At 37.3% G+C, this 24,293-nt stretch overlaps 1 protein-coding gene across 1 annotated transcript in view; it reads right to left on the bottom strand.

The window, feature by feature from the left end:
* Positions 1-24,293, bottom strand: part of SORCS2 (sortilin related VPS10 domain containing receptor 2) — a 1,789,666-nt gene that overhangs the window by 349,221 nt on the left and 1,416,152 nt on the right. Inside the window, exon 10 of the mRNA XM_053704165.1 lies at positions 1,929-2,075. Coding sequence (XP_053560140.1) covers positions 1,929-2,075 — 147 coding nt within the window. The remainder of the gene's footprint in view (positions 1-1,928; positions 2,076-24,293) is intronic.

Genomic DNA, 24,293 nt, shown 5'->3' with positions numbered 1-24,293 from the left:
CAGAAGTGGATTGCATAACCATGTTTACTGGGTCACAACTGTGTGTGTTGTATGAGAGTGTGTGGTGTGTGTGTGTGTTATATGAGAGTGTGTGTGTTGTATGAGTGTGTGTGGTGTGTGTGTGTGCAGTGGCATCACTAGGGGGGTGCGGGCTGCACCCAGGTGACACCTTCCAGGGGGTGACACCACCAGAATTTTTTTTTATTTTACATTTTATTGAAATTCAAAGAAATACAATGTAGAGATGCATAGATTTTTTTATTAGAGGTGCCAGCATTTGTGAACATTAGTGGGACTGGGGAAGTTGTAGACACTTAATTTGCTTGTCCCTTGAGCCAGCGCTGCAATTTCCACAAATAGTTTTCCCGGCTGCTTTTGATTGTTTGTACTTTGCTCCTCCCCTGCCCAAGTTCACTATGAATGTTGTGGGCGTACCGTGGGGCTTGCGAAGTTGCACTGCTAGCCTAAACCTGCCCGTCTATCTGTGCTCACTGCTCAGTGATGTGTGAAGCAGTGGAGTCACTCACTGCTGTGCTGTCTCTCTAAACGGGAGCTGGGAAATTGTGAGGGGATGCCTGGCACCTGACCGCATGACTGTCTGACACTGTCTCTAAAATGAAGGAGCAATGTATGATGCCCACCAGACCGGTATGGTTACGATACACTAAGTGCACACTGAAGAGGTAAGAGGGGAGGGCAGGCGGGGGTCTGGAGGTGGGCAGAGTGCAGAGGTGATTAGCCAGAAGAAGTGGTAGGCACGTGGCCCGGGGCTGTTCACTGACAGACTTGGAACAGAGTCAGAGAGCAGAATTTTCATAGTTTGCGTGCCTAAACCTTTTATTTAGTGATTTATTTTAGAGTGCACTGTTTATCTTTCATTTGATGCTCTGCGGAGCCAAGAAGCAGCTCTAGGCATGAGCTTTATAAATAATACAGTGCAGATGACATATTTTGTATGTGTGTGTCTGAGTTTTTGTGTGTGTGTCTGAATGTTTTTGTGTGTGTGTGTCTGAGTGCTTTTGTGTGTGTGTGTGTGTGTGTATCTGAGTTTTTGTGTGTGTGTCTAAGTGTTTGTGTGTGTGCCTGAGTGTTTTTCTGTGTGTGTTTTTGTGTGTGTGTCTGAGTATGCTTCCGAGTGTTTGTGTGTGCATCTGAGTGTGTTTTTAAGTGTGTCTGAGTGTTTGTATGTGTGTGTGCCTGTGTTTTTGTTTTTGTATGTGTCTGCTTTCTGTGGGAGGGGGGGGTAACACCAACCCTAGTGACGCCACTGTGTGTGTGTTGTATGAGCGTGTGTGTGGTGTGTATTACCTTTTACAACATTTTCAAGTTTGAATACAATCAGGAATTAAGTATGAATACATTTTAGTCAAGTAGCCAAAATTTTAGCTATCTTTTCAGAAATGTTCAGACCAAGCATAAAAATAGGGTCGAAAAGGAATGGGGCATCGCTACACTAGGTCTTGGGAAAATAAGATTAAAGAACCCTGCTTCAGAAGTCCTACCAACGGGCATACACAAAAAGAGAGAAGCAAACAAACAGGGGACAAACAATAGCATTATAGTTTGTTATATGGTTAGTTACCCCCCTAGGAGCAGCCTCTTTTTGCCCAGCATTACAAAGAACAGTCTGCAGGACAAAAGAGCACCTTGTCGGCATATTGTGCACAACTCACTAGCGAGTACAGATCCTATATAATTCTAAATGCTGGTTTTAATATGTAAACAGTATACACTATGTGGTGCCCGCCTGTCTGCGCATTATTCACAGCATGATGGTGTTTTTTACGGAAAAAAAAGCATCTGTGATAATGTCACAATAAATGATGACAGAATTAACCAGGATTGGTCTTTTATCTTGTCTTTATAAACTGAACTTTACAAATAAAGACCGGATGACTTGGATATGGAACAATCAAATACAGACTCACTGGTTTACAGTTGGTTGGTTTGCCATTCATATCCATGCTTGGTGGCGTTAAATAATCCCAGTCTCTCCCTTTATTGTAGGTGATAAGTGTCGTAACCTTTCCATCTATTTTTTGATTGGCCAGAAAAACACCTTTAACACCTCTAACCTGCAAAATAAAAGAGAGTAAGTGAGAGGATGTTGACAGTTTTTTATAAGCTACTTGTATTTTATCCTTTGTTACAGTATAATACAGATGATTAATTGAAACATGAACTTTGTGTATACACATTTGCTGAAGAAATTGATGCGTAGGAATAGCAACTTTGTGGAAAAAAGAATCACTGTATTGACAAGAGGAAATTACACATTAGTTGCTGTCAGAGCTGATTGTGTCACTAACTTGCTATCAAGTTGTTTTTTTCATTGCCTTCTTTCTTTTGCTATTAAAGTGCATTGCAGCATGTATTTGTTTTTAAAAAAATAATTATATCTATCTTATATCTATCTATTATCTATCTTTTATCTATCTATCATTCCTATTAAGATTGCATTTTTTGGAAACAAATCAGTTTTTTTTAAAACTTAACATACACTAATACCATTTTGGTACCCAACTAGTACCTTTTAGAAAGAACATTTCTATTTATCTATCTTGCTCCATCTGTCTAATCTATCTGCCTCTCCATCTATCTTATCTCTCCATCTATCTATCCTTTCTATCTATCTATCTATCTATCTATCTATCTATCTATCTATCTATCATCTATCTATCTATCTATCTATCTATCTATCTATCTATCTATCTATCTATCTATCTATCTATCTATCTATCTATCTATCTATCTATCTATCCTTTCTATCTATCTATCTATCTATCTATCTATCTATCTATCTATCTATCTATCTATCTATCTATCTATCTATCTATCTATCTATCTCTGCATCTGACTAAGCTTTCTGTCTCTCCATCTATCTAATCTATCTATCTCTGCATCTGACTAAGCTTTCTGTCTCTCCATCTATCTAATCGATCTCTCCATCTATCTATCTATCTATCTATCTATCTATCTATCTATCTATATCTAATCTATATCTCCATCTATCTAATCTATCTCTCCATCTATAATCTCTCTCCATCTATCTAATCTATCTATCTATCTATCTATCTATCTATCTATCTCCATCTGTCTAATCTATCTGTCTCTCCATCTAGTTTATCTCTCCATCTATCTATCCAATCTATCAATCTCTCCATCTATCTATCTATCTATCTATCTATCTATCTATCTATCTATCTATCTATCTATCTATCATCTCTGCATCTGACTAATCTATCTTTCTCTCCATCTATCTAATTTATCTCTTAATCTATTTTATCTATCTATCTATCTATCTATCTATCTATCTATCTATCTATCCATCTATCCATCATCCATTTAGCTAATCTATCTCTCATCTATAATATCTCTACATCTATCTAATCTATCTCTCCATCTATAATATCTCTTCATCTATCTAATCCCTCTAATCTATCTATCTATCTATCTATCTATCTATCTATCTATCTATCTATCTATCATCTCTGCATCTGACTAATCTATCTTTCTCTCCATCTATCTAATTTATCTCTTAATCTATTTTATCTATCTATCTATCTATCTATCTATCTATCTATCTATCTATCTATCCATCTATCCATCATCCATTTAGCTAATCTATCTCTCATCTATAATATCTCTACATCTATCTAATCTATCTCTCCATCTATAATATCTCTTCATCTATCTAATCCCTCTAATCTATCTATCTATCTATCTATCTATCTATCTATCTATCTATCTATCTATCTATCGTTCCTATTAAGATTGCATTTTCTGAAAACTAATCATTTTTTTTTAAACTTAATATTTATTGTTCCTCATAAAAACATACACCAATACCATTTTGGTACCCAACAAGTACCTTTCATATTGAACATTTATATCTGTCTATCTCTCCATTGGTTGAATCTATCTGTCTCTCCATCTATATTATCGATCCATCTATCTATCTCTCCATCCATCTCTCCAATCTATCCATCCATCTATCTATCTCTCCATCTCTCTATCTCTCTCTATCTATCCATCTCTCCATCCATCTCTCTCTGGACTAGTAACCTTTCTCCCCTTACTAAGAGACTATAGTCTTTAAAGGGACAACAATGGTGAGTAAAATTGGTTCTCCCTTATTGTGTTCCCAAATAATTATTATACCAGCTGCAGACTATTAAATAAATGTGACATTACGTTTAGGTTTATTTTTTGTTTTTGAAATTGCTATTTTTGCCAATTGAAATCACAACTCATTGTTCTTGAGAACATGCCCATTTAAATGGACTGAGTATGAAGACACAAACCTCCTTATACCTCTCTCTATATCTTATTTCTCTAATATATATGAACACAAATGCCAATACTTACAGTAGGTACTGTCATTTTACTTTTTATTAGCTAGAATAAACATACATGTGCAAGTGTACAATACATTTTTTACTATGCAGTTGGTATAACAAGTAAAAAGTTAAAGGGACAATGCACTCATGGTAGCTGGTAATGAGTTAATTGTTATCTGATAACAGTTGATTTTAAACCAAGAACTGGGAACAACCTCCCACTGGGAGGTTCATTTCATCTGCTACCTCTTGTTTCCATAGATTTTATATAGAAAATCTTATAGTATAATATTTTCAGTGTAGGTCACATTTTTAACAGACGAAAAGCAGCTATTTTAAATAACAAAATAAAGAATATATCTGTAAAAAGTGTAATACACTGCAGAAGTTGAAACAGATAATTAGGAACACATTAAAGGGGAGAAAAGAATTACAGTACACTGTCCCTTTAATTCATGAAACTACTGTCTAGGATTAGAGGATGATTAGATTGTAGAGGATAGAGAGTTTGGGTGTAATTTAATTCATGTGCCCAGACAGCACAGTGACCCAGGAAGCACAGTGTCTTGAGCCAGCTTTAACTTAACATTTTCATGGAAAAATATTTTCAGTTAAATTTTGCTAATAAAATAAATGTAGAGCTCACTGTCCCTTTAATAAGTATATGAGTATACAAAGGTTAATGTAACTTCATGGACTATATGAGCTTCAGAGTATTTTTTTCTGATTAGATGATGAAAGAATGATAAAGAATCACATATCACCCAGTAACAAGTTCCAGCACTGAACAGTCACTGTGTAGAAAATTACAGGGTCAGGAATCCAAATTCTGCAGAATACATTTCAGTCTCTCAAGGGTGGTGAAAAACACAATTAGTTAACAACAAATGGTAAATTGCAGGTAAAGTTTTGTAAATAAATAGAGTAGTTATATCACATAGTTTTTCTTTACTATGCATAATTAAACATTTTTAGGTCAGATTATAAGGGGAGCAGTATTTAACACTCCAGCTTGCGTGCTAACTCCGCTGTAAGTAAGCTTTTTGCGTGTCGGGTAACGCTCGTATTACATGTTGAAAGTAAAAAGGATTTGCTTGCTGCTAACTTGGTGCATGTAAAAAGCCGAACTTAGAATATCGCGATAGTGTTAACATATTCCCACACCTTATTCGCGCACAAACCCTGTTGCATATTCTCAAGTGCACTAACCCCACATAAAAAAATTTATATTTCACATTCCAATGTTCTTCACAAAGCAAAATAAGTTTTATTTATTCATAAATACAAATGTCTATATATATCTGATGGTATTTTGGTACAATATAAAGCTGAATATATTTAGTTTTATATATATATATATATATATATATATATTAATATCTATTTGTAAATACATATTATTAGATAGTGTTATTATGAATGTAACTGTATTTTGTAATGTAATTTTGATGTCTTTTGTAACACTTTGCAAAACAGTTAAACAGAGCTCTGAGGACGCAGTAATCATTCTAGGGTAAATTGTGATTGCTCTTACACGTTTGCATTTACATTCAACTTGTAATACGAGCACTACACTTGACTTGAGCAAACAGTTGCGATAAATCCAAAATTGTTTGCGTGTAACTGTTAGAGCGCCACACAACATATATATATATATATATATATAGCAAAAGTAATAGAGCACTCCACAGGACTTGATTGCAAAAAACACTTTACTGTAAACGTTTTCGGACATAAAGTCCATCCTCAGACGGACTTTGTGTCCGAAAACGTTCACAGTAAAGTGTTTTTTGCAATCAAGTCCCGTGGAGTGCTCTCTTATCTCTTACTTTTGCTACATATATTTCTGCTGCACACGGGGCGGTGTCTGTACTTAGTTTATATATATATATTTAAAACAATAAATGGTACCACACATTTGGAAGAACAACACAACTTTAAATAGAGAGGAACTAATTGCACTGCACATAATTAGATCAACTCTAAGAGAAAACATGTTTCCTTGGGATATTGCAGACTGTTAATGTGCTGTATCTTATCTGTTTGACAACAGAAACTTGGAAGCTCTTTAACCTTCCCTTGAGCCAGAAAACACAGAGAACAGACATTCTGATTTAGTCTAAATTGTGATTTGTTTGAATATATTTGTAGGTAGCAAATTAAGCCTAGAATTCATCGCACAGCAATCTTACGCATGAGCAATTTTGAGTCCTGCATAAATACAACTTGTATATTTCTTTCCTAAGCACTTTGTGGCTTTGAAAAAATGAAAGAATTCTTTAAAAAAGTAAAAGATCATTCTAAATAGATGTCTGGCAAATATATATATACACACACACACGTATATATAAACACACACACACATATATATATATTTATTATTTAAAGGCTTTATTCGAGCAGTGCTTTCAACGTAAACCAATGGATCTTCTGTTAAGTCAACTGTAGCCACAAATTTAAAGAACGGAGCCAAGTTTAATATTCCTGTTGAAACAAAAGTAAAGAAAACACAGTATGATTTGTACTAAAAATGCTCCATTTTGTTACCTAACCACAATCTTGGAAAACTTAGCTACTTTATCTTACATTTTGCAGTTGATGATTTACATTGAGTGGCAGACTTACCATGATAATCTTTTTTTTATTTTTCCACAATTTCCCTTGTAAATTTACATTTTATGGAATTGGCATAAACCTTGTAGTGAAATGGTGCTTGAATATTTTGAGAAGTGTTCATTAAACATTATTATTTTAATTCATACCATTATAGACAGATTCTCTTTGTCTAGGCTATATCACAACCCAATAGTTGTGTTTAACCTATATATATTCAAGCATTGGAATATGTAACCACATAAATATATGTAATAACATAAATTGTCTTTTGTTGTTTTCTTGATCTGGGTCTTTGTTTTTTTATATTTTCTTCTAAGTTTAATAAGTATTCAAACTCAAATATATGAAATTATTGATATGCTGACAAATATATGAAGTTATTCTGCATAAAAAATGTAATATCTGTCTTTTGTTCTTATAGGGTGATTAAGCACATTTAAAGGGACACTAAGGTCAAATTAAACTTTCATGATTCAGATAGAGCATGCAATTTTAAGCAACTTTCAAATTTACTTCCATTAACAAAATGTGCACAGTCTTTTTATATTTACACTTTTTGAGTCACCAGCTACTACTGAGCATGTGCAAGAATTCACAGAATATTCATATATGCATTTGTGATTGGCTGGTGGCTGTCACATGGTACAGGAGGAGTGGAAAAAAACATAACTTTAAAATTTGTCAGAAAAAAATCTACTACTCATTTTAAGTTCAGACTAAGGGGCCAAATTATGCCCCTGATCCCCATATTTTCGCGCAAGCCTTCAGTCTCGCTGGAAGAGCAGTTAAGAAGCAGCGGTCTTAAGACCGCTGCTCCTTAACTGGTCCGCTGCCTCCAGGCTGCGGAAATAAATCCGCCCGATCCTATACGATTGGGCTGATTGACATCCCCTGCTAGCGGCCGATTGGCTGCGAATCTGCAGGGGGTGGCATTGCACAAGCATTTCACAAGAACTGCTTGTGCAATGTTAAATGCCGGCAGCATATGCTATCGGCATTCAGCGATGTCTGTCGGACATGAGCCGCTGAGCAGATTATGTCGGACAGACCGTTAATAAATGTGCTATTGTAATGTCTTTTTATCATGCATTTGTTGATAAAGCAAATCTACTATATTTACTGGTCCTTAAGTTTAAAGGACCACTACATTAAGTAGAATTGCAGAATTAACAAGTGCATGATACAAATACAATGCAATAACAAACTGAATTTAACTGTAGATTTTTCTTTGGCAATTCCCCCCCCCCATTTTCCAGACCTGTATCATGTGACAGACATTACCCAATCACAGGGCTGTATACGTATACCCTGTGAGCTTGTGCGCATGCAAAATTTGATAATGGAGGTAAATTGGAAAGTTTCTTAAAACTGTATGCTCTATCTGAATCATGAAAGTTTATTCATATTGATTTAGATACAGCATGCAATATTAAATAACTTTCCAGTTTACTTCTATTATATAATTTGTTTTGTTCTCTCTGTATCCTTTGTTAAAAAGCATACCTAGGTAGGCTCAGGAGCAGCAATGCACCACTGGGAGTTAGCTGATGATTAGTGGTTATTGGCTTATGTTTAGCTAGTTTCAGTAGAGCATTGTTGATCCTTCAACAAAGGATAGCAAGAAAATTAAGCAAATCTGATAAAAGTAGTAAACTGGATAGTTGTTCTGTCTGAATCATGAAAGAAAATGTTTGGTTTGATGTCCCTTTAGCTTAAAACAGAATTCACAATAAAATATTTAATTATGAGCAGTAATAACATTTTGCAATTTACTTTTATTATTTATTTTGTCTGTTTTACATAAAAGTGCAGAAAGAAAACATTCAAACATGCTAGCGCATTTTATTATAGAGATGGAGTTAGTGACCTCCAGATGTGAGCGCCCCTGAGGCTTTTTTTCTTGAGAGGTAACTTTTTACTTTCAACCTATAATGGGTCAGATTATGAGTAGAGCACTATTGTTTGGGAGCGAGTGATATCAGGTTTTGGCTTTGTTTGCAAAAACAAAGTTAAACAGCGCTCGTATTACAAGTTGAAAGTAAACACAATTGCCTGAGTGCAATTGAAGTTAATGCTCAGTGGGTTAGCGCATCCTCAGAGCTTTGGTTCACTATTTCACAAAACACATCAAAAATACATTACAAAGTACAGTTACACTCATAATAACACTATCTAATAAAGCATTTAAAAAAATGATTGCACAAAAAAGTTATAAGGGCTCAAATAAGATATCATATCTCAGGTGTTAGAAGAAAAAGGCAGACAAAGGGCTTTAACATAAAGACATATATATACATACATATATATATATATATATATATATGTCTGAATATGCATATGCATGTATGTATATATATATATGTTTGAATATGTATATGTATGTATGTATGTATATATATATATATATATATATATATATGTATATATGTGTGTACATATGTATTTATATTTGTATTTACATATATATATACACACATATATACACAGTAGACAGATATATAAGTGCATTGGAGCCCTTTGCAGTTTTGTAGATGAAAACATATAAAATAATTTTTATGTAACATGTTTAATAGTGTTATACTGCGTATTTACTGTAAATATTTCACATTCCAATGTTCTGCACATAGCAGAATATGTTCTATGTATTTTTAAATACTTATTCTTATATATATCTGTATATATCTATACCTATATATAATTTTATATATATATATATATATATATATATTGTATCAAAAATACCATCAGACATATGTAGAAATATGTATTTTTGACTAAATAGAACATATTCTTGTATGTGAAAAACATTGTAATGTGAAATATTCATATTGTCTTGTCGGGTTAGAGCCCTTGAGAATATGCATTCGGGTTAGCATGCGAGTGGGTTTTTTTCCCACTTTTTTGCTCTATTTACTTCTATGGAAGAATAGGTTATCGTGGGTGCATTATTCTTAGTTCGGCTTTCTGCGCACACTGAGTCAACGCGAGAGCGATAACTTTTTACTTTTAACTTGTAATACCAGCGCAACCCAACGCACACAAAAAGTATACTTCAAGCACAATTAGCACCTGAGTGAAATTAATAAATAGCGCACCACTCGTAATCTGGTCCTATATGAGCGCAAGAAAAGTAAATTAGAAAGTTGTTTAAAATTACATGCCCTATCTGAATCATGACAGTTTCAGTTGGACTTTACTATCCCTTTAAGGAGAAGAAAATATTCTGTTCTGTGTTGTTTAGCTACACTTTGTTGTGGAGTTGTACTTTTTTCTTGTTTAATGTTTTACTGCTGTGAAAAACATTAAAGTACCACTAAACACAGTAGAATAGTATGATCAATAAATGTATAATAAACAGACAATACACTTAGTTTGAATTTAACGAGTAGTAGATTTTTTTCTAACAAATTTCAAAGTTATTTTTTTCCCTTATCACTGCATCATGTGACTCATCAGCCAATCAGAAGATACACACACACACATATATAAATATATATATATATAGTCTGTGAATCTTGCACATGCTCAGTAAGAGATTGTTCATACATAGTTAATTGATGTGAAATGAGAAGATGTTTAAAATTGCATGTTCTATCTGAATTATGAAAGTTTAATTTTGACTTTAGTGCTCCTTTTTTAAGATATGTATATATGAAGATTCCTAGTAAAAAATTCAATGAGAGTGATACTCCAAAAATAAATGTAAAAAACGTAACATTTATTTGTTTATTAAAAAGTCCACAAGCTACAGCAGTAGCTCTCTAAAAAGAACAGCAGGTAAATTATCTTACGTGTTTCGGCTTAGACGCCATATTCATAGCTTCATAAATGAAGATTTCTGCCTTGTAATAAAACTAATTTGAATAGAAGTGCCTTTCTCTTTTCTGTAGTTCAGCAATATTACTATTGTGATCACTGAATAATTTAGCCAGCTGGGGAAGGCAGAAGAGAACAGTATGCATACGAAGAGAGAAGCGCTCTACCAGGAACGAACAACAGCTCATCAGCTAGTTCTATGGGATTTACCACCCGGAAGCAGCCTCTTTTAGACCAGTGTGCTTTTCACAGAGGAAAACTTTCCTGAAGTATATCAGTCTGATTCCACCAAGTTAGGTCAGTCCAGCCCCAAAATACCAGGCAATTCTCCTCTGAACAAGGAACATGACAACCCCAGACTATCATTTTCGGCCTCCTATGGGCCACGTCAGTGAGGTGCAGCCTAATTCCTCTAAGCACACTGGGCAAGGAGTCCACGTCTGGTTTCCCCCATCACCCATAGGGAGACTTCCCCTGGGTCATATTAATTTGCATACAAAGAGAGAAGGGCTCTACCAGGAACGAACAACAGCTCATCAGCTAGTTCTATGGCGATTTACCACCCGGAAGCAGCCTCTTTTAGACCAGTGTGCTTTTCACAGAGAAAAACTTTCCTGAAGTATATCAGTCTGATCCCGCAAAGTAAGGTCAGTCCAGCCCCGAAATACCAGGCAATTCTCCTCTGAACAAGGAATATTACAAACCCAGATGATCGTTTCGACCTCCTATGGGCCTCATCAGTGAGGTGCAGCCACATTCCTCTAAACACACTGGGCAAGGAGTCCACATCTGTTTTCCCCCATCACCCATAGGGAGACTTCCCCAGGTTCATATTAACTTGCATACAAAGAGAGAAGCGTTCTACAAGGAATGAACAACAGCTCATCAGCTAGTTCTATGGTGATTTACCACCTGGAAGCAGCATTTTTTAGACCAGTGCTATCCACAGAGGAAAACTTTCCTGAAGTATATCAGTCTGATCTCGCCAAGTAAGGTCAGTCCAGCCCTGAAATACCAGGCAATTCTCCTCTGAACAAGGAACATGACCACCCCAGACGATCATTTTGGCCTCCTATGGGCCTCGTCAGTGAGGTGCAGTCACATTCCTCTAAGCACACTGGGCAAGGAGTCCACGTCTGGTTTCCCCCATCACCCATAGGGAGACTTCCCCAGGCTTATATTAATTTGCATACGAATAGAGAAGCGCTCTACCAGGAACGAGCAACAGTTCATCGGCTAGTTCTATGGCGATTTACCACCCGGAAGCAGCCTCTTTTAGACCAGTGTGCTTTTCACTTGGAAACTTTCCTGAAGTCTATCAGTCTAATCCTGCCAAGTAAGGTCAGTCCAGCCCCGAAATACCAGGCAATTCTCCTCTGAACAAGGAACATGACAATTATGACTCTTAGGGAAGTCTCCCTAAGTGTGATGCAGGAATCCAGACATGGACCTTTTGCTCAGTGTACCTAGACGGATATGTCTGCACCTCACTGATGAGGCCCACACTCGGTCGAAGCGTATATCTGGGGTTTTGCCGTTTCTTTCATTCAGAGAGGGATTTCCTGGTATTTCGGGGCTGGACTGTACTGTTAAGTCAGGATCAGACTGATATGCTACAGGAAAGTTCTTCTCTGTGAAAGGCACATGTTGAGCAAAAAGAAGCTGTTTATTGGGTGGTGACTAGCCATAGAACAAGCTATTATGCTATTGTTCGTTCCCAGGTTTAGCGCTTCTCTCTTTTTATATATGCAAATTATGACTCTTAGGGAAGTATCCCTAAGTGTGATGCAGGAATCCAGACATGGACTCTTTGCTCAGTGTGCCTAGAGGGATATGTCTGCACCTCACTGATGAGGCCCACACTCGGTCTCGGCCGAAACGTACATCTGGGGTTTTGCCATTTCTCTCGTTCAGAGAGGGATTGCCTGGTATTTCGGGGGTTGGACTGTACTGTTAAGTCAGGATCAGACTGATATGCTACAGTAAAGTTCTTCTCCGTGAAAGGCACATGTTGAGTAAAAAGAAGCTGCTTATTGGGTGGTAACTAGCCATAGAACAAGCTATTATGCTATTGTTCGTTCCCAGGTTGAGCGCTTCTCTCTTTTTATTTATGCAGAAGAGAACAGTATGTTTGTACGGGCTATTATCAAAATAAATTTTATTTGCTGATATAAGACCTTGCAGTCTGAATCTGTGGTGATCATATTACAAACAGCCTAATAACTTGGGCTAAAACAGATTTAAATAACTGACAGCTATCTATTGTTGCTAAAGGAATTTCTATCTTTAAATTTAATCAAAATGCTTCTCACGCTGGCTCTTTTAAAATTTAATGCAAGAGAATTTTGTTTTGATCTAGGGCCATTAATTTTACTACAAGCACCTTTATATCACGGATCACACTCTCATAGAACAATATACACTTCAGTTCTTATGAGTTTGTCACGCACTGATACACATTATAGCTCTGGTTATTGTAAAATTATTTTACATGGTTGTGTATATATGAATGGCTAAGATGCTGCATAATAGATGTGCAGAGGTGAAAAATTTGTTTTGGAAGAATCGTTTGTCACAAAAAAGTTTTAATCTGATATTTGTTAGGGTGGTTGAAATTTGCTAACAAACATCCATTAGTCTGAAATTTCATATGTGGAACATTTTCCAGGCAGCAAAGGATCAGCTGGACAGCAGCTTAAACTTATATAAAGTTAAATTAGTAACTACTGATACTACTACAAGCCAGCAGAACAAGAAACATATTGTTTTTTATGGGGTTAGGATTAGCCAAGAACAAAATCAAACCTCACACACTTATTAGCTGATTTAGCTGACAAGGACATTGCTAAATCATTATTGAATTAAAGTGATGGTAAATCCTAGCGTTTGTGAAACGCTAAGATTTGCCAGTGGAACAAATAAAGGGGACTTTCAGTCATGAAGTATTTTATACTTCATGACTGAAAGTCCCCTTTGTTTGTTCCACTGGTAAATCCTAGTGTTTCACAAACACTAGGATTTACCATCACTTTAATTAAATTTGAACCTTTTAAGGATTTCCCACCTTTAGAGTTACAGTTTTAAAGGAACAGTAAACACTTAATAATTACAAGACTTTTATTTTGTGTTGCCATAGAATAACATATTAGCCAAGTGTCAACATTTTGTAGAAAAATTGTTTACATCCTTTTTACTATAATTGGCCAAACTCCACCAACCCTTTGCCTTATTCGGAGGAGCCAATCTGAGCTTTATTCTACAGACAACAAGGCTAGTGATGATCATAAAGTTAGTATAAAATGCACTGTTTTGCAGTTGTTATCTGATAAACCCAATTAGGGGCATATATGTAGCAGAGTTAGCTTTGATGTCATCAGGGTGCTCTTTCCTTTCAAGTTCTGAGAAGACATTGGATATTGGTCAAATACAACAAATATTTACAAATGTGTCCAAAAGTGAATGTACAGGTCTACTATTTTTTATATTAAATACATGCTAATTAATTTCTGCAAGTATGTGGGAAGTTTATCTTGAACATCTAGTTTATGTGATAGAGTGTAAGTGTAAAGAGTACTAATATCAAAAAAGATGTTTTACATTTGGGCAAAATTATTTTCAGATTTCTCTACCACTTTAAAGTGATATTAAACTGTATGAAATTGTAATATAAAATGTTTAATTGTGTAATTGAAAACCATTGCAATATACTTTTATTATATATTTTGTCGCCTTTTACTGTAATTTTACTCTGAAAATTGTTTCTATAAAGTAATAGGTGCTGCCATGTTTTAACTTAAGTTTTCACTCTTATCCAACTTTCCTGCTGAGGATAATTAGGGACAAAGCACACTGGTAGAAGAAATACAGGAACAGCGTCCAAAAACAATTGAAGTAAAAAGTCCATTATTATTATTATTGTTATTATTATTACTATTATTGTTATTATTGTTATTATTATTGTTATTATTATTAAGCTCAGTATAAGATCTCCTGTGTGGTATGAGCTATGGTTGCTTTCTTTTTTGGATGTTTTTATACTGACCTTAATAATAAAGATGGACTTTTTACTATAACTCTTTTTGGATGCTGCGCCTGTATTTCTGCTACCTGTGTACATCGTTCGTTGAATACAAAGCGTTTGGGAATTGCTTTTTGGGATATACAGTTTCCACATTCCAAACTGCTTTAAATATCAGTTGTCAGTCACATGATTACATTACGTCAGTCTCCGGTATAGTGCTTTAGCTGAACGCTATCCCATGTTGATTGGGGCCTGTGTAGAATTTTTGTTAAACGTCTTCTCTTTATGAAGCAACCAGGACTGTCTTTAACACAGGGCAAAAGGGGCAGCTGCCCAGGGCCCAGTCTCTGTTGAGGGGCCCAAGAGTCCAAAAAAAAAAAAAAAAAAAAAAAAAATTTTTTTTTTATGGTTCATACCCGACTGTTGATGTGACATGGGGAACACACACATTCAGTCCTAATACTGTCACAGTCAAAAGTACTCTGCTTATATATATATATATATATATATATTTTAAAAACTGTGCCAGACCGTGCCAGTGTCATGTGACATGCCAAGCTATTGCCATGTGCTGTTTTAGATGTGCACTGTGCAGCACTGAATGCAAAGCCCTAACTCGGCATCCAGCCATTCCCACTGCATCAGAAAAGGTCCTACTGGGGTTACCACTGTTACCAGGTAACTGCTCTGGTGGTGGCGATTGTTTCTGGGTAGGGCTGACTGTAGGCGCATGCAGCAGAAAGCTGGAGCGGCAGGCACGTGAGGATTTGAGCATCTGTGCAGTTGCATACACTGCTCTCTTCAGTCTTGAGGCTGTGTGACTCATCTCACACTGTATCCATGCAGCCTTGGACAGACAGCATCCATTCTGCTGGTCCCCTTAGCCCTGCTCTTTCTTCTATGGCCCTAAGATCAACTAACTGAAGTTTGTTAGGGGAACAGTGCTTTGTAGAAAGGTGTCAGTGGGAAGAATAAGTGAGTGCACACACACCCCTCCCCATGCAGCATTGTCAAGTGCAGGGTGAGAGGGAACTTGTTCCTAGCAAAGAAGTGACATGTGCTGCTGTGGCTGATGTATAGTGTCATGCTGATACTTCACACATTAATGTAAGGTTTCTTTTTATAGTTTTTATTTTCTCTCTGTCTCAGATTTTACAGCTTCCCATAGTAGTTCTGCTGTTCTAGTCAGTAAACTTATATTTGTCTGCACCTCCATGCTTCCTCCTCAGTCTTTACCTTGCTTTGCTCCTGTTGGCTGCCCTAAATCTCTTTAACCAGCTAACCTCACACCAGAATCACATTCAAAAGAATATTAAATGAATCCACAGTGGAGGAATTTATATATTTATTTACTTATTAGTACTGCTTAGGTCCAGTTTCACATATTGCAATTTATTTCATTTTTTAAAAATGATTAGCCCAGCAGTGGATGATCCACGACTGGGCTAATAATTAAAAAAATAAAAAACATAATTGATTTAGTTGTTTTTTGGGATGTTGGGGTGGAGAGCGAAATTGCATGGGGTAGGGGGGCCCAAGATTTTTTTTGCCCAGGGTACAGTCAATATTAAAGACGGCCCTGGAAGCAACTACCGGTGAAGGGTTACAGCGGAGTGCTATCCTGTAGAGTTGAGACCAGAGGAAAAAGGGTAAGAGACGCCCAGCTGAATATTTAGGATTACGACTGGTCCTGCTCTTCTGTGTTGCAGAGACACTGATACTCTGCATGTCTTTGCAGTCATCACACTATTGTATATGCTGTTGCTATTATATCTGTTACTTAAATGTGATGTTTTATAAGGGCAAGTGGTTCTCAGTGGCATATTTTGGAAACACAAAAAAACTCCATCTATAGCTGATACATTTGACTACATTATGAGTTACTTATGTATCAGAGGGACTGTGTGTGTGTTTTTCTAGATAGAATTAGGGACAAATAAAAGAGATTACTTGTACGAAACAGCTCAAACATAGAAGTGCCCATTACTTTAGAAAAACGAAACCTTTACACTTACTATTTAAACAGGAGCGGAACTACCATTGGTGCAGCAGGTGCAGCAGCACCAGGGGGCCCATAGCATCCAGTCTATATATATGCATGTGCAGAATGTGTCCAACCCTAATGCAGTGTAGCCATTTATTAATGCAGATCTATCTGTCTATTTATCTGCCTATCTATCCAGCTATCTATCATCTATCTATCTATCTATCTATCTATCTATCTATCTATCTATCTATCTATCTATCTATCTATCTTCCTATCTATCTTCCAATCTATCTATCTATCTATCTATCTTCCTATCTATCTAATCTACCTATCATTGATCTATCTATCTATCTATCTATCTATCTATCTATCTATCTATCTATCTATCTTCCTATCTATCTAATCTACCTATCATTGATCCATCTATCTATCTATCTATCTATCTATCTATCTATCTATCTATCTAATCTACATATCTACCTAATTTACCTATCTATCTATCTATCTATCTATCTACATATCTATCGCCTGCCTGTCTATCTATCTATCCATCTGTCTGTCTGTCTGTCTGTCTGCCTGCCTGTCTGTCTGTCTGTCTGTCTGTCTGTCTGTCTGTCTGCCTGTCTGTCTGCCTGTCTGTCTGTTTGCCTGTCTGTCTGCCTGTCTGTCTGCCTGTCTGTCTGCCTGTCTGTCTGTCTTTCTGTCTGCCTGTCTGTCTGCCTGTCTGTCTGCCTGCCTGTCTGCCTGTCTGTCTGCCTGTCTGTCTGTCTGTCTTTCTGTCTGCCTGTCTGTCTGCCTGTCTGTCTGCCTGCCTGTCTGCCTGTCTGTCTGCCTGTCTGCCTGTCTGTCTGTCTGTCTGTCTATCTATACAATCATACAGGGCAGCATGTAGATTATTATTATTAAACCAGGGACCTTTGTTGAGTAGCTGCACTACTGATTTTAACTAAATAACTAAAATACCTCCCATTAAAGAACAAAAAGAAGCACCCATTAGATTTATATCTACATATAATGAAGGCTCCAATAAAATTAGAGGAATTCTTAAAAAACACTGGCCCATTCTAAAGGCAGATCCTATTCTAGGAAGGGAAATAGGGGACCAACCTGAAATAACCTTTAAGAAAGGCAAGAATCTAAAAAACATCTTAGCCCCTAGCAAGTTGAAAAGCAAGATAGGGAATGTGACAAATAATTTACTAAGTCTTAATTAGTGATCTGGAACTAAGGGTACCCTGAAATGTAGAAAGTCTCAATGCCTAATGTGTAAGCATATTAACAATATATCTACATTTCATCATTCTGATCATTACCGAGAATTTAACATTAAAATTAGGAGCCACTGCAACTCCACCTTTGTAGTCTATCTCTTGGAATGTGGGTGTGGCCTATTTTACATAGGCAGCACCAAAACAAAAATCAAACGAAGGTTTTATGAACATGTGTACAATATTAAAGAAAAAAAAAATAAACACAGTGTACCTAGACACTTTATGTGGGAACATAATTGCGACCCAAGTAATTTAAGGATCCATGTGATTGATTGGGTTTCTCCCAGAGAGAAAGATAGACTCTTAAAACTTCGCAAATTAGAAACCCTATGGATATATAGAATGAAATGTTTAACACCATTAGGTCTCAACATAGATATAGATGTGGCAGCTCATATGTAAGATGATATAGATACCCTAATACAACACTGTAATTCATGTTTATTTATTTTCCAAGATAGGGATTTATTGAACATTTTAGTTTGACCTTTTTAGTATAAGTTAATGTGGCTCATGATTTAGGAATATATTTCATTATTGTTCTTATTAATATTACAGGTGACTTTTATTATATCACATTTTAGACGGAATATTTAGATAAATTATTTGTATTTCTATATATCATAATGAATTCAAACTTTATATGCAGTTATATGTTCCTAGGTTAGGGTTTTATGTTTTAAATGTTTTTAAACTGTTTTAACAAATTCAAGAACATAAGGGGTTCACCACTGTGTCTCCTTCACAGGGGGGTGTGTGCTTTTCACACTCCCCTGTATTTTGATTTGACAAATGTACCTGTAAACAGATTCAAGGTACTGTGTACAGGTACTTCATTCCTGTCCTCTTGAGAAAGCCTGTTCGCAAAACGGGCAAAACGCGTTGAGGTTTTAGAAACATGTTTATTTGATCAAATTTGATCTTATCAGCTACTTTTAACATTACAAGCCACTGATATTGGGGTCCAGACATCACCCTATGGGATTGAGGTGAATGCCTCTGGCGGAATACCTTGGCGGCTGTTTTTCTACGTGTAAATCATTACATGCTGTTTTAAACTTTTGTTCCTGTAAGTGCACAGAGGAAAAAACGCCACAGAGGAAGTCTTGGTCTGCAATTTTAAAAGATCCAAAAGCGGAGCAGTTTCATATAAAGGTACTGTGTCGGTCTAATTTGGGATTTGATTTTCATCCCAGCTGTGGATTGCAGTTGTTACACACAATTGTCACACAAACTGGACATTTGCTCAGCATTATGAGAACTCTCTATTTTAACCCATAATCGTGTATATATATATATATATATATATATATATATATTGCATACAAAGAGAGAAGCGCTCTACCAGGAACGAAAAACAGCTCAGTGGCTTGTTCTATGGCGATTTACCACCCGGAAGCAGCCTCTTTTAGACCAGTGTGCTTTTCACAGAAGAAAACTTTCATGAAGTATATCAGTCTGATCCCGCCAAGTACGGTCAGTCCAGCCCCGAAATACCAGGCAATTCTCCTCTGAACAAGGAACATGACAACCCCAGACTGCATTTATCACGCTTGCTCTTAGGGATGTTTTAGCGCAGAACGTTTCTCAGAGTTGTGTAAATAACTAATATAATTCTAAAAAAAAGTCTAATCTTTGCTTTGAATACACCATTATGTCAAGCATATATTTACTGTTAAAAATCAATTTTAAAAGACTATCACATGCTTATATGAAAATATTAATAAAATATTAATTTAGCTTTCAATCCAGTTAAACTATATATTTATATAAGCACTACATTGCAAAAAAATCTGCAAACAAGGGCATTATTATAAGCATTTCAGATTGTCATTTTGCTTAAAAAATGTGTGTTTTTTTCTATTTCTGTGCAGTCCAGGATACATTCATAAGTTTATCGGGTATCCTTTGCAGTGACTAATCACAGACCAGATGTAAATGAGCTCCGGCACTGATCTAAGTAATCACTGTGGTTCAGGTAAAATGCAGTATTCTTAAAGGGACACTGAACCCAATTTTTTTCTTTTGTGATTCAGATAGAGCATACAATTTTAAGCAACTTTCTAATTTACCCCTATCATCAATTTTTCTTCATTCTCTTGCTATCTTTATTTGAAAAAGAAGGCATCTAAGCTTTTTTTATTGGTTCAGACTTTGGACAGCACTTTTTTTATTGGTGGATGAATTTATCCACCAATCAGCAAGAACAACCCAGGTTGTTCACCAAAAATGGGCCAGCATCTAAACTTACATTCTTGCATTTCAAATAAAGATACCAACAGAATGAAGAAAATTTGATAATAGGAGTAAATTAGAAAGTTGCTTAAAATGTCATGCTCTATCTCAATCACGAAATAAAAAATTTGGGTTCAGTGTCCCTTTAAGGACTTTAAATCTGCAGTATGTACTCCACCCTCTCCGGGAAGTGAAAAAAAAACCCCCTCCAAAACATGTAGATTAAAAATGAGAAACACATAGAGATAAATAATAAATCTTCATTGAACAGGTGGTTTTCCACTATACTTAATTACATATTTTAGGAGGATTTCATTTTGTGTTTGTTTAATGTCCCTGTTTAGGTATTAACCTCTTAATAGTTTTATTATATCTATAATAATACTATTTACCTTTTTTCCACAAAGGGACTTACAAAGGATTTAGCCTAAGATTTTAAAAAATGATAAATAGACATTATAGTACACTAGACATGAGCACAGGAGAGATTTTCGGTTCAGCCAAATCTTTCATTCAGATTATTCAAAAACATAATTTATGCTTACCTGATACATTTATTTCTCTTGTGGTGTATCCAGTCCACGGATCATCCATTACTTGTGGGATATTCTCCTTCCCAACAGGAAGCTGCAAGAGGATCACCCACAGCAGAGCTGTCTATATAGCTCCTCCCCTAACTGCCACTACCAGTCATTCAACCGAAGACAAGCAAGAGAAAGGAGAAACTATAGGGTGCAGTGGTGACTGTAGTTTAAAAATAAAAAACACCTGCCTTAAAATGACAGGGCGGGCCGTGGACTGGATACACCACAAGAGAAATAAATTTATCAGGTAAGCATAAATTATGTTTTCTCTTGTAAGGTGTATCCAGTCCACGGATCATCCATTACTTGTGGGATACCAATACCAAAGCTATAGGACACGGATGAAGGGAGGGACAAGGCAGGCGCTTAAACGGAAGGCACCACTGCCTGCAAGACCTTTCTCCCAAAAATAGCCTCCGAAGAAGCAAAAGTATCAAATTTTAAAAACCCATGTGTAAGCTACCGCTCTAGTAGAATGAGCTGTAATCCTTTCAGGAGGCTGCTGGCCAGCAGTCTCATAAGCTAAGCGTATTATACTCCTTAGCCAAAAGAAATAGAGGTTGCCAAAGCCTTTTGGCCTCTCCTCTGTCCAGAGTAGACAACAAACAATGCAGATGTTTGACGAAGATCTTTAGTAGCTTGTAAATAAAACTTTAAAGCACGAACCATGTCAAGATTGTGTAAAATACGTTCCTTCTTTGAAGAAGGATTAGGACACAGTGACGGTACAACAATCTCCTGATTGATATTTTTATTAGATACCACCTTAGGTAAAAAAACAGGTTTGGTACGTAACACTACCTTATCTGCATGAAAAATGAGATAAGGGGAATCACATTGTAAAGCAGATAACTCTGAAACTCTTCGAGCCGAGGAGATAGCTACTAAAAACAGAACCTTCCAGGATAAGAGCTTAATATCTATGGAATGCCAAGATTCAAACGGAACCCCTTGAAGAACCTTAAGAACTAAATTTAAACTCCAAGGCAGAGCAACAGGTTTAAACACAGGCTTGATTCTGACTAAAGCCTGACAAAAACCCTGCACGTCTGGAACCTCAGCCAGACGTTTGTGCAAAAGAATAGATGTTTGTGTCCTTTTAAGGAACTAGCTGACAAACCCTTCTCCAATCCTTCTTGGAGAAAAGATAATATCCTAGGAATCCTGACCTTACTCCATGAGTAACCCTTGGATTCACACCAAAGAAGATATTTACACCATATCTTATGATAGATTTTCCTGGTGACAGGCTTTCGCGCCTGTATTAAGGTATCAATGACCGACTCGGAGGAACCACGCTTTGATAAAATCAAACGTTCAATCTCCAAGCAATCAGCCGCAGAGAAATTAGATTTGGATGGTTGAAAGGACCCTGAAGTAGAAGGTCCTGCCTCAGAGGCAGAGTCCATGGTGGAAAGGATGACATGTCCACCAGATCTGCATACCAAGTCCTGCGTGGCCACGCAGGTGCTATCAAAATTACCGATGCTCTCTCCTGTTTGATCTTGGCAATCAGACGAGGGAGCAGAGGAAACGGTGGAAACACATAAGCCAGGTTGAAGGACCAAGGCGCTGCTAGAGCATCTATCAGCGCTGCCTTGGCATCCCTGGACCTGGATCCGTAACAAGGAAGCTTGGCGTTCTGGCGAGACGCCATGAGATCCAGTTCTGGTTTGCCCCAACGTTGAATCAACTGTGCAAACACCTCTGGATGGAGCTCCCACTCCCCCGGATGAAAAGTCTGACGACTTAGAAAATCTGCCTCCCAGTTCTCTACTCCTGGGATATGGATAGCTGATAGATGGCAAGAGTGAATATCTGCCCATTGAATTAGCTTTGAAACCTCCAACATTGCTAGGGAACTCCTTGTTCCCCCTTGATGGTTGATATAAGCTACAGTCGTGATGTTGTCCGACTGAAATCTGATGAACCTCACTGCCGCTAGCTGAGGCCAAGCCTGAAGAGCATTGAATATCGCTCTTAGTTCCAGAATGTTTATTGGAAGGAGTGCCTCCTCCTGAGTCCACGACCCCTGAGCCTTCAGAGAGTTCCAGACTGCACCCCAGCCCAGAAGGCTGGCATCTGTTGTTACTATTGTCCAATCTGGCCTGTGGAAGGTCATACCTTTGGACAGATGGACCCGAGATAGCCACCAGAGAAGAGAATCCCTGGTCTCTTGATCCAGATTTAGTAGAGGGGACAAATCTGTGTAATCCCCATTCCACTGACTGAGCATGCAGAGTTGCAGCGGTCTGAGATGTAGGCGGGCAAACGGAACTATGTCCATTGCCGCTACCATTAAGCTGATTACTTCCATACACTGAGCCACCAAAGGGCGAGAAGTATAATAAAGAACACGGCAGGAATTTAGAAGTTTTGACAACCTGTCCTCTGTCAGGTAAATCCTCATTTCTACAGAATCTATCAGAGTTCCCAGGAAGGAAACTCTTGTGAGAGGGGATAGAGAACTCTTCTTTTCGTTCACTTTCCACCCATGAGACCTCAGGAATGCCAGAACAATGTCCGTATGGGACTTGGCAATTTGGAAATTCGACACCTGTATCAGAATGTCGTCTAAGTAAGGGGCTACTGCTATGCCCTGCGGCCTTAGGACCGCCAGAAGTGACCCCAGAACCTTCGTAAAGATTCTTGGTGCCGTAGCTAACCCAAAGGGAAGAGCCACAAACTGGTAATGCCTGTCTAGGAAGGTGAACCTGAGAAACCGATGATGATCTTTGTGTATCGGAATGTGAAGATAAGCATCCTTTAAGTCCACGGTAGTCATGTATTGACCCTCCTGGATCATAGGTAGGATGGTTCGAATAGTCTCCATCTTGAAAGATGGGACCCTGAGAAATTTGTTTAGGATCTTGAGATCTAAGATTGGTCTGAAGGTTCCCTCTTTCTTGGGAACCACAAAGAGATTTGAATAGAAGCCTTGCCCCTGTTCCTCCTTTGGAACTGAGTGGATCACTCCCATAACTAGGAGGTCTTGAACACAATGTAAGAATGCCTCTCTCTTTATCTGGTCTGCAGATAATTGCGAGAGGTGAAATCTTCCTTTTGGGGAAGAAGCTTTGAAGTCCAGAAGATATCCCTGGGACACAATTTCCAACGCCCAGGGATCCTGGACATCTCTTGCCCAAGCCTGGGCGAAGAGAGAAAGTCTAATCTTTCATGCTGTCTTAGAGGCAGCAGCAGGCTTCTTGGCCTGCTTACCTTTGTTCCAGGCCTGGTTAGGTCTCCAGACCGGCTTGGACTGGGCAAAATTTCCCTCTTGTTTTGCATTAGAGGGAGTTGATGCCGCGCTCGTCTTAAAGTTTTGAAAGGCACGAAAATTAGTTTGTTTGGTCCTTAATTTATTAGACCTATCCTGAGGAAGGGCATGACCTTTTCCTCCAGTAATATCAGAAATGATCTCCT

This window comes from Bombina bombina, chromosome 2, assembly GCF_027579735.1.
Source record: "Bombina bombina isolate aBomBom1 chromosome 2, aBomBom1.pri, whole genome shotgun sequence".
In the NCBI taxonomy this organism is placed as follows: Eukaryota; Metazoa; Chordata; class Amphibia; order Anura; family Bombinatoridae; genus Bombina; species Bombina bombina.
Note: the sequence above shows the minus strand (reverse complement) of the source record. Positions and strands in the feature narration are given on the sequence as shown.